A 16,469-nucleotide genomic window follows, 5' to 3' on the forward strand; every position below is an offset into this window, starting at 1 on the left:
GGGTGGACAAAAAAGGGGGAAAATTAAAGGGGGGGGGGGTGTTTAGGAAGGAGCAATTTCAGCTCACAAACAGATGGGCAATTATCCTATAAACATGCCAAAGAATGCTGATGGGGGAAGGGGATAAAGTATAGACATATTATTTTATTTTTACTATTTTTAATAATATCACACACATCACCCTTTAATTGTTAATGTTTTAATAATACACATATATTATAATACAAATAAGAAATGGTGTAACAGACCTGGCATAAAGGTACATGCGAATAACTGAAAAGGTTTTTAATGTATGGCTGAAGATGAATACCAGAGTCACTAGTTTTACATTTTAAGTTAGAAAAAAAAGTACAAAAAATATTGTTTGTATTTTACTTTATGTATTTCACACTGTGTTTCCACAAGAGCTCCAAAATATGTCCTCTCTCCATAGAAAAGAAGATTTGCTTCTGCAGCTAGCTGAAAACATGAAACGTAGTTCTGAGTCAGTGTATACTAATATACATATATACAGTACATGTAGATTGTATAAATATACGACATATTGGACATGATGTAACCACAATAAATAGCAATCAAAGGCTGTTTAGAACACCACATGTAAAAACCTTTAATTCTCACTGTAGCTTACTAGAACCTGGTAGAAGATCATATCATCTTGTAGTGTACATCAAGTTTTTTACTCAGAATATACAGTTTTATGTCATACATCCACAGCAAAGAAGGGGACAGATTATACCCCACAGTCATTAAGTGCTATAGTTTATATTTTTTTACTAGTTATCTATACAGCTAATACTTAAGGAAATAATAAGCACGCTACTTTTTCAAAAATCTGATCTAACAGGGCTAATAACATTAGAGAACCCTATGGGTTTTATATTACAGTACAATCAAGTGCAGGTGTATGTATATGCATCACCATTTCTTAGGGATTGGAGGGGGGTATATACCTAATAGCAGGAAACAGACTGCAGATTTAGTTGGCTTTATAGTGTTTTTATGCAGCAGGGCCTGTTTAAATTGCTACTAAATATTTTAGAGGTAGCAAATGCCATAATAGGTTAACCTGTCACATTGGCCATACTGAGTTATCTACAGACAGTATGTTACTAAGCAAAGGGTGCAATTCTAACTGATACAAAACTTTGTAGGAAAAAAATAATCAGTTTAATTTGTATTTTATGCGTAAATCTTTGCTACTTCAGGGCTTAGAAGTCAGAATGCTCAACTCCTTCTGTGTGTAACATGCTGCTTGTCTATAGGACAGCATCTCCAACAAGACAGGTTCCCTTTCAGTTTATACATTACTTAAAGCTTCCATCCTCCATTATAGGCACCCCTGGTGCTGGAGTCAGCCACATGACATTCACTTTGCCATGACATTACAGGCTCAGCTGCTGAGTGCCTAGTACAGCCAGGTTTCCACTGCAAAAGCCTGCAATGAACCAAACTTGGGTTTTGGATATTTAAAGCAAATCTGTACCAGCATGAAGCTGTGGCCAAACCGGTGGTACTGCGTTGTTGAGGTCCAACAGTTTGTCTCAAAAACAAGCCCTCACACTTCTCCATTGATGGAAAAATTTTAAAAAGTTATGTCTCTCAGAATATGGTGATAAAACTAGCACTTAGTACTAGTACCAATAATGATGAGAATTATTACACTACATATTGTGTTTTTGTCCTTATCCCTTATGGAGAATGGAAGTGCTATCGCTATGACATTTACTAAGACATTAGTGGGAATAAGCAAGCTAGCAACATAAAAGACAATAAAGCAAATGCAACTATATAAAGGTGTGTATAAATTTCTCACTATTACATTTAAAAAAATAATGGGGGAGGGGGGGATTTATCAATGCTTTTACCAGAAAACCAATGTAAAAAACTGTAACACATTTTCGCGCTATGCTGTCAATTGGTGCACAATGCTCAAAATTTTTAGCTCAAAACAGGAAAAGTCGCAAATTGTTGGTGCAAAAAGGCATTGTTCAAACATTTGCAAAAATTTTACGCCAAAACCTACACAAAGGCCATTGATAAATTCCCCCTTAATCTTTTATAGTATTAAAGGTCAACATGAGCTAATAATCTTGACATGTAAAAGTTACTGGAGCAGGGATTATATCATTTCAGATCATTAGTGCAATGGCAGGACAATCATTTCCAATCTCCACTCCCCTCCTATTAGTGAATGCTGTAATGCATTGTGCTCCAATAACAGTCTATGATAATCAATATGTGAAATTGGGTCCACAGAATGAACAATGGCGAAGTTAAATAATTTCTGCAACAAATTCTCAACAGTGATTGCATCTCCAGCAATCTAAGAGTAAGTGCCATATACCTGACAGTAAATGTGCGTGTTCCCATACCATGCAAACTTACCAATGATCCTATAAAATCCAAAAGTAGTACGGTTATCCTTGGTCAATGAAACATTCTGCATCATTAGAAGAGCTCAATGCACTTTACAATCTTTGTCATTGTGCAAATTGTATGAAATATTGCATGGTACTGTAATGAGGAACTAAAGTTTACATAAAAATATAAAATCCTTTGCCCTGCATGTAAAAATAGAGAAGTCTATTCTGAATGTAATATCTATTAAATACATTGAGGTGCTACAGTTAACTTCTTGTACATTATTATTAGTAATCGGGCATAGTTTATTAGTAAGGAACGCCAACTGTACAAATTTACTTTGGAACAGGTTGGTAAATAAGTGCTAATATTCACCTTTAAAAAGTGAGTCATTTTGGCACAAATAGCTTTGACCTTTTTAAATATTTCTAATAATGCTTCTCCATATATAATACATTCGTAATGAACTGTAGAGTATATTTGGCATTCCTGTGCCTTATGCTTTTGGCAAATGCCAAATTTAGTAGCTGGAAAAAAAAACACTCAAAATTTAAGAGAAAAACATTCTGTTACGTTGTGACCACTGAGTGACCCTGACATTCTGACATGAAAATAATACTGAAGATCAAACCTGGAACTAAAATAAAATCACATAAAATGGACCTTTTTATGTTAAACAACATTAAAGAGGACCAGTTGCTTGATAGCCCTGAGCTGCAACTGACCAAGACAGCGGAATAGGATCCGTGCTAAAAGAAAATCCATGATATGTGATAATACTGAAGCCCACAAACCAACCACTCATATGGCTTAAAGGGAGATTAGGAAGCCGCAACTTATTCCAATGTAAAACAATTTCATTTCCGGCACTTTTTACGTCATTGCCCTTGTCGTTGATTGTAGTGAGACCATGTTAAGATTTATGGTGTTTCTATGTATGTAAAGAAGACAGATGTAATTGATTTGCCACTTGATGTTGGGACTTATTAGGCACAGAGAGGTAAGACACATACAGTACTTAAGGTCCTAGAAAGTGCTAAGGGCTAAAGCCATATCCAGAACACAATAGTGCCATGCCTTTTGGTAACAACCCATAATACCCTCCTCCCTCTCAAACTATGTGTTCTCAGTCCTGAGAACATTATACAGCTATCAGTGCTTCACAAGCATTAAAGCCATCCTCTTCACTTCAGAAGAGCTAGTATATAGTGCCAAGAAGGAAAAAGTGGCATTTTGCCATTTCATTTACAAGTCTGATTCAGGCATATCTGGCATATCTGCCATTAGGTACCCAATGCCATAGCGTCCATTGGGGGCAGTATCTACTTTCAGTGTTGGAGATCCACTTTGTTTCCTGTAGATGCTATTTCCAATATTTGGAGATGGCATTTCACTTTGAATCTTCTCATGGATCAGACTTGCATCGTCTTCTTCAGGATTGGATATTTCCTTTATAATACGTCCTCTCTTATAAGACACTGAAGCCAGGCTCCCAGTGCTGTCATCAATGAGATTAAAAAATCGGACAATAAAGACCAATGGAACAGGCAATAATGCAAGTACTATGAGCAGAACACACACAAAGAGTCCCCAGGATGGATAACTTAAACGTTCTTCAGAAGCCTAAAAAGAAGAATAAGACATAAGTCCAGAATAGTATGCATAGCAGTATAGTTAATTTTTTTACAATGTATTATCTAGGCCCAGTTACATTCAAACCATAGTAATTGGTGAAAAGTTATAAAAATCTAAAAATGTACGATATGCATAAAATGCTGATGCTTGATGTAGGCATTATGTAGCTGGGAAGAATTGTCTAAGCAGTGAATTAATGTAAAGGGCTATAATACCCCCAAAAATATTTGTGGATACCTATCTAACCAAATTTGTCCCTGGTAGACTAATTCCATAGAAATTGCACAATGAAAAAGATAACTACACTGGAATATATACAGTATACACATCCTACATCAACATAATTATTACTGGAAAACCTTCAGTAAAAAAAAAAAAAAAAAAAAAAAAAATTGAAAATGTTGACTATTTATTAATATTGTGAAACCTCTCTCTATAACTTTCTTTTATTCATGCTGCAGGCCTCTCTTCTTACTTTGTTTACAGCACGTTGTAATCATTGTCTACTATTTTAAAGATACAAAGGAGTAGCAGCCTGATCATAGTAACTGTTTGTACAGGTCTACAAACTTTCCACCCTTCCCCCTCTCTCTCTCTTCTCTTAGGGCGTTCCTACACACTGTTTGATGCAATGCTGAGGCTCCTGTAATCACAGGACTTTATAAAGGAGCAAGTTCCCTTTTGTACACATATAAATGGTTTGTAATTCATTGTTTTAGCTATCTATCTTTCTTTCTGTTTCTTGCAGCTTATATCGGCAAGGAGTAATAAAGGACTGCAGTGAATTAAGTGGGGCATTTATTAAGAGCGGTGTAAAAGCATGGTCTTAAATTAGGCCCCGTCCCATTTCCCCCAGATTCACTAAGAAGCGCATGCCTCTTAGTAAACCCAGCCAGCCCTGTGCCTAACCCTGTGCCCGGGGGGAAACAAATCTATAACTGCTTCCAGCCGGTGTAGATTTGTATCATGATTTATGCTAGCTCACAGGACTGTCCAAAACACTTTTAATGCTCCCTGACTTTCTTCTATGTAAGAGAGACAATTATTCTATTAATTTACCTTTTCAGCGATCCATGCAAAATACCCAGGTGGAGTGATACTCATTTGGACAATACTTGCTATGAGCAAAATAGTCAACAGTATAGGAGAAATGTATTTCCACATATAATAGTAGTATTTGTAAGGAGTGAATCCAAGCATATCCTTTAAGTCATCCATGAATCTAAAAAGAAAAATGTTCAATTATAAAATTACCTAATAAAATTTAATTTAATTTGGGGACACATTATCCAAGATTTTAGTTTCAACGCAAGGGGAAAAAAACAATTTAAGGGTACCTTTATACATACCGGATCCGCAAAAGATTTCATGCTGCTAGTTTGCAGCGAAATCAGCTGTGGATCCTGGTAGTGTGAATGTCTATGGGGTTACATATCCACAGCGGAATTTTCATTCCGCTGCGGATATGTAACCCGCCCCTTTAACCCCCGCCGCCCGTAGCCCCTGGCCTGAAGCATACATCACCCGCTCGGCGCCACGGCTGTGTGAAGCTCCCGGCACTGATTGGCACTGATTGGCTGAGGAGGAACGAGGGGAGCTGGGAGCTTCACACAGCTAAGTGCTTCGGGCCGGGGCTGCTTCGGGCCGGGGCTGCGGGCGGCCGGGGGTTAAAGGGGCCGGGTCACATACCTGCATATATCTGCAGGGTATGTGACCCCGTAGGCCTTCACTTTACCAGGATCGGCAGTAGATTTTGCTGCAAACTCGCAGCGTGAAATCTGCTGCGGATCCAGTACGTGTGAAGGCACCCTGAAGGATTTAATTTATTTGGTTTGATCATGCAACAATTGTGTTCTTTTGATTTCCTTTCTCAAAGTCGACCCAATGTGTGCAATATTATGTTGCTTCTACGGCTCTAAGGGCCATATTACATGGGGCGATTATCGCTTGAAAAATCGTTTGATCGTTCGAATTAAAACGTATTGTGTAATAGCAGGCAACGATTAAACAACCAACGAGAAATCGTTGATCGTTTGATAGAATCTGGACCTATTTTCATTGTTGATTATTCGCAAATCAGTCAAACATTGTTCGATGTAATAACACATCACAGCAAGAAAGACCGTAAGTAACGATCATCGTCCTGTGTAATAGGGTGAATGATTTAAAATCGTTCGTCATAGCGGTTGTTTGAGATCATTTATCGTTAATGGCCGGAAAATCGTCCAATGTAATACCACCCTCAGTCTTATTTACTAGCCTGCAGAATACCAATAATCATTCCTAAGCCCATGTGCAGGGCCGTATTTACCACTAGGCACCCGTGGTCCGCTGCCTAGGGCAGTACCTTGCAGAGGGGCAACACCAGGGAGCAGGGGGACAGAAAAAACTAATTTTTTTGTTTTTATTTTTTTAGTTTCCCACCTCCTGTTCAGACTTGCCAGTAAATCTGGTGTCTTTTCCAGGGGGGTGGGAGGTATGGTGGTATTGGTCAGGTCTGGTGTCACCAATAGGTGCGTGAAGATGGGGTGTCTTCAGGTTTAGTGCCTAGGGCAGCAGCAGCTGTTAATACAGCCCTGCCCATGTGAAAGAAGTTAAAAAGAATCTGTTAGCTGTAATTAATATTTCAAACTGCTATCAGATTCAATTTAAGGCTATGTTTACATAACATATTTTTTTGTATTTCTAAGGCCGTTGTTGCCGATTGCAACAATGGTCGTAGTTAATCCGAGAAAATACGTTGGCTGGGTGTCTATGGAATCCTGGCCGGAGCGTATACACATAGTATATGCTTCGGCCGGGACCCCTAGCGGCGCCGCAAACGAATAACATGTCAGTTTTCTGCTGCCGCTATTCAGTGAATAGCGGCCATAGAAAACCATGTCAGTGCACACTATGAAGCAAGCGGCTGCGACCTCGAGCTTCATAGCGTGCAGTGGGGAGTTCTGATGCGGGCGTGCACGGATGCGCCCCCATCAGAACTCTGCGGGCCAAAAGATCATCCGGCCAGTACTGCATTACCGGCCGGGATGAACATGTTGAAAAACAAGCGACTGCAACGATCAGCTGACATGAACGATGTCGGCTGATTGTTGCACTCTATTCCACGGGACGATTATCGTTCGTAGCGGCCGATATCGGACGAATACAGCCGATATTCTTTCCGTGGAATAGGGCCTTAACTGTGTTAACAATTTCAAATGATTTTGAAATTGTACAAAGATTTTTTTATGTCATTTCAATATGAATAAAAATTTTTTAAAAAAACCTGGGAGGTACTCATTCCCAGAAGCATTGCTGCAAATTGCTACTTACTTGTCAATTCCATATATCCAAGAAATAGTAATATTCTCCAGAATTACCACAACAAGCAAGGGTAACGTTGCAGAGTAGTCATCAAACATAGTAACAAAATAATTTCCTGATCTCTGCACAAACAGTAATCCAATGCAGAACGCAAGCAGGCAACATCCAACTAAAGATAAAAATACAATTATACCCAGAATTCCATATTATACACAGAAATGTAAAATAAATGATAGGATTAACAATAATAATAATAATAATAATAATAATAATAATAATAATAATAATCTTTATTTATATAGAACCATCACATTTTGCAGCACTTACACAATTCCAAAGTCATATACAGGCAAAATCAGACATTAGAGAATATTATAAAAATTGTCAAACAAACAAGAGAAGTGAGGTCCCTTACTATAAAAGACCTTACAATCAGGCCTGGATTAGTAATCTTGCCCATCTGGCAAATGCCCGGTGGGATGACCTCCAGTGTTGGAGACTGAGAGAATAGCGCAACCGGCCGCCACGCTATTCACTCAGCCTCTTCCCTGTGCAGGCTGGGCCAGGATGCATGTGCCACCTGGGCCGCCTGATCACCCGAGACGCGGCCTTTAAGGTCGCTTTGCCCCATTAAAAAGGGAATGCAGTCCGCACCAGATATGCCGTGCGCAGGCACTTCTGCTGGAACCTATGCCAGGTCCCCAGTGGCTGACGTCACTTCCCTGACGCGCCGCTGAGTAGAGAGAAGAGAAGCATCGGCAGCAGCAGCAGAGAGTAGCGGCTGCGATCTGAAGATCCGGACGAGAAAGAAATTTCTGGGGAGCGAGGTGAGAGGTGAGTTGTTGTTGTTTTTTTTCCTTTCACATGGGGCCACACAGCGGCAGGGGGCTGCTAATTTTCTATATGGGCAAGCATACAGGGAGGGGGGGTATTCTATATGGGGGAGGTGCACAGCTGGAAAGGGGCTCTTCTATATGGGGGGATGCACAGCTGGAGTGGGGCTATTCTATATGGGGGGGATGCTCAGCTGGAGGGAGGGCCATTTTATATGGGGGATGCACAGCTGGAGGGGGGCTATTCTATATGGGGGATGCACAGCTGTAGAGTGGGCTATTCTACATGGGGGGATGCACGGCTGGAGGAAGGGGTATTTTAAATGGGGGAATGCACAGCAGGAGAGGCTATTCTATATGGGGGATGCACAGCTAGAGGGGGCTATTCTATATGGAGGGATGCACAGCTGGAGGGTGGGCTATTTTACATGGGGGGATGCACAGCTGGAGGGGGTGCTATTCTATATGGGGATGCACAGCTGGAGGGGGGCTAGTCTATATGGGGGGGACGCACAGCTGGAGGGGGTGCTATTCTTTATGGGAGGGATGCACAGCAGGGGCTATTCTATAGGGGGGATGCACAGCAGGGGAGGCTATTCTATATGGGAGAGATGTACAGCAGGGAGGGCTATTCTATATGGGGAGATGCACAGCAGGGGAGGCTATTCTATATGAGGGGATGTACAGCGGGGGGGGTATTCTATATGGGGGAGTGCACAGCTGGAGGACAGCTATTCTATATGGGGGATGCACAGCAGGGGGGCTATTCTATATGAGGGGAAGCACAGTAGGGGGGCTCTTCTATAGGGGGATACACAGCAGGGGGGCTATTCTATATGTGGATGCACAGCTGGAGGGGGGCTAGTCTATATGGGGGGGACGCACAGCTGGAGGGGGTGCTATTCTTTATGGGAGGGATGCACAGCAGGGGGCTATTCTATAGGGGGGATGCACAGCAGGGGAGGCTATTCTATATGGGAGAGATGTACAGCAGGGAGGGCTATTCTATATGGGGAGATGCACAGCAGGGGAGGCTATTCTATATGAGGTGATGTACAGCGGGGGGGGTATTCTATATGGGGGAGTGCACAGCTGGAGGACAGCTATTCTATATGGGGGATGCACAGCAGGGGGGCTATTCTATATGAGGGGAAGCACAGTAGGGGGGCTCTTCTATAGGGGGATACACAGCAGGGGGGCTATTCTATATGGGGGGATACACAGTAGGGGGCTATTCTATATGGGGGATGCACACCGGGGGGTTATTCTATATGGGGGATGCACGGCAGGGGGGCTATTCTATGTGGGGGATGTATAGATGAGGATGATGCTGGAGCAAGATGCCTAAAATGTTTGTCTGGCAGATCCCCTGGAGATAAGTCATGGCCAGAGAAGCCTTCATGATGGCCGGAGCCAGATGGAGAAGAAAAGGAAAAGTTGACGTCTTCTGTAGTTCATGCAGAGAAGACGCCTACTGTGAGTCACAGGATGTAATTGCATTATAATTACTTATAAAGTCTGCAGAAACTTTTTATAGCTGGGATATACCTCTGTATCAGGGGTGTCAAAACTACAATTCTCATCATGCTTTTGCTTCCTGTATACTCATGTATTTGGTAACTATGACAGTGTTATCATGCACAGAAAATTCTTTCCTATATTATATACTAAAATTTGTCCTGGGGCCCTACTTACACCTAAGATAGATAGATAGATAGATAGATAGATAGATAGATAGATAGATAGATAGAAATGATATGGTATGTGGGCTGCTAGGGTGATTGCCAGGGCTGATTTTAAGTCCCAGTCCGGCCCTGCTTACAATGTATCAGGAAACGGCTCTAAGACAAAAGGCAGAAAGTGCTTCATTTGTACAATAGTCCGTCCCCCAGTGTCAGCGTATGAACAAGTACATAGTACATATGAGAGCATAGGCTGCGGTACATATTCGAGCACAGAGTGAATGGTAACGATACTGTATGTGTTTAGAGCATACTTAAAACTGTAGATGATAGATATCCAACCTGCAATCCTCTACAGTATTTATTATGCCTTGACAGCCAAAGCTTTATCCATCTTTCAGTTACTGCACAAGGACACATACTTGAGGCAATGCTTGCAGTACTACTGTTGGAGTTGGACGTGGGACAGATTTCTGACTTTGCTAATTTACATTATGTCCCAGCAACAGTCATAGTATTAATGGGATGGTAAAATACAAGTAACAACTTTTCACAGCATTTTTTTTATTTGTCAAAGCATAAAAACATGTTTAGACACTTACCAGTAAGCGGCTCCTTTCTTATTTTAAACGTATCGACTAAGGGTGTGGTAATTCCTTCAATGGTTCCAAACATGCTGCCAAGGCCCAAGTTTACCAACATCAGGAAAAACATCACAGACCAAAAAGGGGATGCAGGAAAATGTGTCATGGCTTCAGTAAAAGCAATAAAAGCCAAACCTGTGCCCTGCACAGACTACAGAGCAAGAGAAACATCATTATCATTAGTAGTAGTAGTAGTAATAGTAAAACACTGTGGAATTATTCCGATAAAAGGGAGGTACACCTAAGGTTATTGCCCATTCCTAAAGAAGATATATATCACATACCGGACAAAAACGTAACCCAGATTGACATACAGATTGTATCACTGGGATTGAATGACATCTATGTCTATGTTTGTTTATGTATATGTCTATGTATATGTTTGAATAGTATGATAAAAAATAAACATGGTGTGTAAATGTTTTCAATGCAGAGGTGTAACTTAAAGAGGTACTGTCACTATATATATATATATATAGATATATATATATAGATATACTGTATATATATATATATATATATATATATATATATATATATATAGATATAGATATATATAGGGTTTGTAATTGCAAGTTACTTTGTAGTGTACATTCTTCATTTTTTTACATTTTCTATGTTGAAATTAACCTTAAACATGTGACCACTAGGTGTCTCCCATTTTTTCTCAAACTGCAGTCCGTGCTCCCTCTTAATGTTCAAAAAAAGAGACATATCACAGTAAGTGACATATTTAGTCCCAGCCCTTAGCACAGAAATGAATGTGTGTGGCATGTGTGCTGTAAGGTAGTAATGGCTGTAGTGTAGTAGTTAGGAAACACAAGAAAATTTACAACATCTAAATGTAAATAAGTGAATGGCAAGTTAGGGCTATTGAACAATTAGAATTCTTATCAAGCCCTGACACAGTATGTTTGTCATTATGGGAGTGTAAACGCATGAGTTATGAAATAAAAAGACTACAGTTATGGTGAGTGTTTTTTTTTTTTTTTCATTTTCTGCATTTTACATGTATTGTGGAACTGTCTCCTTTATTAAAGTGACACTGTATCGATCCCAACCCCCACCCCTGCCCCTGCCCCTACCCCAACCATAGTCTTTCTGCCTGTCAATTATTCCTGCACTGTGCGCCGCTAGCAGGCACAGAACCATCATGATTCCCCACCTGAATGAATAAAACTGCTTTTTCCCTGCTGTATATATATTTAAACATAGTATATATAGTAAAGGGAATTGCTGAACGGCACTGTGTGGCTCAAGGCTCAGATCCACAGAAAGTTAAACTAGCCGACACTTCAATATTCAATCATAAATGGTAATTTATTCACCCATCAATGTGCAACCAAAAAGATCTCAATGAGATATTGAATTGTTGCACATTGATGGGTGAATAAATTACCATTTATTACTAAATATTGGAGTGCCGCCTTGTTCAATATACAGTATATATATATATATATATATATATATATATATTTACAGAATTTACAGTTCACGACCTTACAAGCATTTAAAAACATGGTGTATTACCTATGAACAGTTGTGGAGTTAATGGGCAAATTCATTCTTTTGGCTGTATTTTACATAAAACTCAGGAAAGAGCCATAGAGTGTATACAATGCTGTCAGTGTTGAAAACCCTAATATGACACAGTAAAAGCTTGTCAACTATTTCCTATTAGAAAGACGATGAGGAAGCACTGATCGTGAGCCCTGATGTATCTCTTCAGTTAGTTAACTATAACCTCAATGTTTAAAAAAAACTTCACAAACATCACCTAGTTCCAGTAAACTCCTTGCTTTTGATATATATCCATGCAAAAAAAAAAAGTAAAACACTGCAGTGTAATCTTTTACCTTAAATCACATTACATGTAATGTTCCTGATGCCAGATGGCAAATTTTAACATAATGTGCCACCATCTGGTTCTGCAGAACCAGCATCTAGCCAGAATCAGCAGGCATCATCATCTGTCTTAATGACTTCTACTAGATCCACACATTAAGATTTATGTCTCATATCAGACTTGAGTACACAGTTTGAAGGGAAACATTAGCTTCATGCTGCCAAGAAAACGGGTAACATTGGAACTTAAAGGGGTAATCCGGATATTTTTTTCCTATATAACTGTACCCAATAAAATGCAATAAACTTGCCCAATTCTTACCTAAAAATTGCTTCAACTATTTATGTTTATATTCACCTCATTATTCCTATGTCCCTGTGTGTAAAATGAGCTCACAATGTATCATTTTTTTAGTTAGCCACTAAAAGGTACAAACTACTAAAGATTCCAAATAGTTTTTCATTTCTAAAACTTGACTATCTTCAAACACAGAATTACAAACTATTTATGTACCTGAAGGTTAAATTTGCTAGCCAGTCCTGTGGTGATAGTATGCTAAAATCTACCAACAATGGAGAGGATAGGGAGTATTGGTAAGTGTAACGTAAACTTGCAGATTAGTAGAGACCATTAGTGGGCTTCAGAGGCCCTGTAATGTATATAATGACAGGCACTGATAACTTAGTGCCCTATTGCATGGAGCGATTATATTCAGAATCTGGCAGATATCGCTGACGGCTGTATATTACCCTGTCGCTGGCTCATGACAGGGTAAAGTAAAATATTAAAGATTATACTTACCTGTCAATTCTCTCTGGTATCCTCCTGGTTTTTCCCCAGCCGCTAATGAAGATTCTGAGGCCGTCTCTGAAGTGAGAGGTCACTCAGCCAATCACTTCAGAGACAGCAGCGGCTGGGATAAGCAGAGAATGCTTGGACACCAGGAAGCCTAGAGAGGTAAGTATAATGTTTATTATTTTACACTTAGGGGAGGGGCTGTATAGACATTGCTAACTATATATATACATCCCTTGCTGCACCATCATCAAGCTGTGTAATAGGCTCGGTAAGCAAGTGCCGATCTAGCAAATTAGTGCTCGCTTATATCGGGCCATGTAATACAGCCTTTAAATTAAGTTTATTAAATTTGCAGTGTCGACAAATGAAATTTAAAAGGAAAACGTAAATAAAACTGTACATGAAAACCTAAAGTAACTGTGAAGCTTTTCTTTTTCAATAGGCATATGATTTTTAAGACTAGAAAACAAAAATGGGGGAAAGCTTTACCTTGTCAAGTTCATCTTCTATCTGGCAAGCTGCCAATCCAAGCCCCTCAAATTCTTCTTCTTTAACCTTTTTAATAATATCATACACCAAAAGGTAATCCTGTGCTGTGATACTGGAGAAATTCACATGATGTGGAATCACACTGTGGCTTAGATTGCCCGCTTGCAAAAGTCTCACAATCTTTCCTGCATTCCTATAATAACAAAGGTACCAAAGAGGAATATTTCAGATGCTGATGTTACATGTTGAAACCAATACATTAAAGAACTTAAAACTTACTCAGAAATACAGCCCTCATTCATAATGTTTGCTTTGAATCCTAATACAGCAAATACGACCAGTGTTGCCAAAACTGATGTAAAGAAGTTAATAAGTGACACCAAAACAGCATCAAAGTGGCAATTGTTGTCTCGCTTGTTGTAGCTTGAAAAGGCAATGACTCCTCCAAATCCTAAACCCAGAGCAAAGAACACTTGTGTGGCTGCTTCTCTCCAGACCTTAGGCTCTAGCATTATTTCAAGCTGAAATGAGAACGTAAGTTAGTAAGAAAGACTGCAGGACCAGTGCCCTGTTACATAATGACCCAAAGTATGTATCCCCTACATAAAGAATTATTATATTTTATTTTTTACTTTATTATTAACTTATTTTTCCTTTTTTTCTTTTTACACTCTTTTTTTTACATGTTTAACTTGGTGATATCAAATGGACTTAGCCCTAAAAAAAAGTTATATCTAAAAATATCAATCAACAAAAAGATACATTAAACCATAATATTTATACTATTTCTTTCTTTGGGTGAAGTAATTATGGTATATGACACTAGATGGCGCTAGATACAGGTTTCAAAAGAGGTTACTACCGACACCGACATAAAAAAAAAGCAGTTCTTGGCATGTCACCTAAATTGAAAACATCTGGCATGCATTATGATTAATCTAATACCATAAAACTACATTTCTTTATGTTCACAAATTCTAAGATAGATTTCGAGAGTGACAGTCTATTAAAATGCATGAAGGACATTTTAGGGGCTTAAAGTGTACCTATTTGCTGAAGGAAGCATAGAGATGACCAAGCTGGGTTGGTACTTTGCACGGCCCACGTTCTGATGCAATTGGGTTTGCACACATTACCGACCCATGATAATCATCTCCATGGATACAGAAAGTTTTAATGGCAAATGGACTGCACGCTTCACCGAGTCCAGCAAACTTCATGACAAGTAACATTAATTACTAACGCTAAGGAAATAGATAACTTTCTTTTTAGAGGACCCATCATACCAATACATTACATTGACAGTATAATGGGTTAAAGGACATGTAATACTTTATTTTGCCTATGGTGGCACTGAAAATAATCCTTAATGCTGAGTTCCTCTCAATATTATATCTGGTTTCTAGGGATGTCTACTATTTGAAATTTTGAGATAATAGAATGTTTAAAAATTCTCTACTGATTCTCCACAATGTTTATTCTGAATCTCAAACCTAGTGATTCAGCTATCTACTGACCATCATAGAGGTCATATATCAAAGCTGTATGATCAAGGTTAAATGAAATATTGCCTCAAAGTCATGGTCATATCTCTTAAAAAATGGTTCCCATGAATGCTCTTCACTTAGCTTCACTTAGCTCATAGCATATATATAAGATTTTCTGTATTTTAACACCAATATAAAAACAGTTACTTACTGATGACATTACAGGAAAACCTTTTGGCACCAAATATGCAGATAACTGTATGGCTAGCCATTTGCTGCAGTATGTAGACACGTACTATTGAGGCTGGGTTCACACTACGTATATTTCAGTCAGTATTGTGGTCCCCATATTGCAACCAAAACCAGGAGTGGATTGAAAACACAGAAAGGATCTGTTCACACAATGTTGAAATTGAGTGGATGGCAGCCATTTAATGGCAAATATTTGCTGTTATTTTAAAACAACGGCTGTTGTATTGAAATAATGGCAGTTATTTACTGTTATATGGTGGCCATCCACTGAATTTCAACATTGTGTGAACAGATTCTTTCTGTGTTTTTAATCCACTTCTGTTTTTGGTTGCAATATGAGGACCACAATACTGACTGAAATATACGTAGTGTGAACCCAGCCTAAGTTTGTCTTACTGTAATTATGATGATGTCACTTTGGGCTTATATGTAGTACTTTATGATAGCTGTAGCAGGCTAAGTAAAACAAAGTACACATAAACTTACACATTTTTGTAATTTGTATTTAGAGTCACAATCTCTGTTTTGTTACTGAAGGTCAACAGTCCCTATTGCATCCTGCCTCGTGTTTACCATGACTTCATAACAATTCATTCAACAACAATATATTGTGTCTTCAGCCAAGGATAATAAATAAGCTAGAAGCCTCATAATAAACTAGTAACTATGTTCAAAACTAATCACAAGGATCTGCTGTGTCTGTGCATTTATTACAAATGAGCAATGGAGAGAAATGCACTTCTTTACAAAGCTAGGTATGCCTTTCAATTCTCCACCAGGGAGGTAATAGCTCTCTGGCTATATTGCCCAAAATGCTCCCTGCTAAAGGCAGATTTCATTGTATGTGGTTATTAGTGTTGAGCGAGGACTAAAATATGGCTCACTTGGAAAACTCAGAAAGTTATAGTCTGGCCCCAGGGGGTAAGGTTTAGCCCGTGTGCTCTGTATGTGTGGGGGGTATACTTACCATCCTGGGCTCCCAGCACCATCTTTTAGTTTCAGCTTCTTCATTTGAAAACAGCCACTCAGCAGCTGAGGCAGGACATTGCTGCAGCCTCTGATTGGCTGAGCTGAAATTCCTGAAGTTCAGCTTAGCCAATCAGTGGTTGCAGAGGTGTCCCGCCTCAGCTGCT

General features: G+C 39.3%; 1 protein-coding gene across 3 annotated transcripts in view; it reads right to left on the reverse strand.

The window, feature by feature from the left end:
- Positions 1-242: 242 nt before the first annotated feature.
- The window catches only part of SLC6A15 (solute carrier family 6 member 15), a 37,248-nt gene continuing 21,021 nt past the window's right edge, over positions 243-16,469 (reverse strand). The window contains exons 7-12 of one of the 3 annotated variants that reach the window (XM_069974071.1): positions 13,877-14,118; positions 13,598-13,790; positions 10,423-10,615; positions 7,315-7,474; positions 5,059-5,221; positions 243-459 (exon numbers count right to left, since the gene is read on the reverse strand). In XM_069974071.1, the coding sequence (XP_069830172.1) occupies positions 337-459; positions 5,059-5,221; positions 7,315-7,474; positions 10,423-10,615; positions 13,598-13,790; positions 13,877-14,118 (1,074 nt within the window). In that variant the 3' untranslated portion in view covers positions 243-336. Of the gene's footprint in view, positions 460-2,368; positions 3,988-5,058; positions 5,222-7,314; positions 7,475-10,422; positions 10,616-13,597; positions 13,791-13,876; positions 14,119-16,469 lie in introns of those variants that run through there. The other 2 variants (XM_069974065.1, XM_069974079.1) reach the window with 2 other exon arrangements.

This window comes from Dendropsophus ebraccatus, chromosome 1, assembly GCF_027789765.1.
Source record: "Dendropsophus ebraccatus isolate aDenEbr1 chromosome 1, aDenEbr1.pat, whole genome shotgun sequence".
Taxonomy (NCBI): Eukaryota; Metazoa; Chordata; class Amphibia; order Anura; family Hylidae; genus Dendropsophus; species Dendropsophus ebraccatus.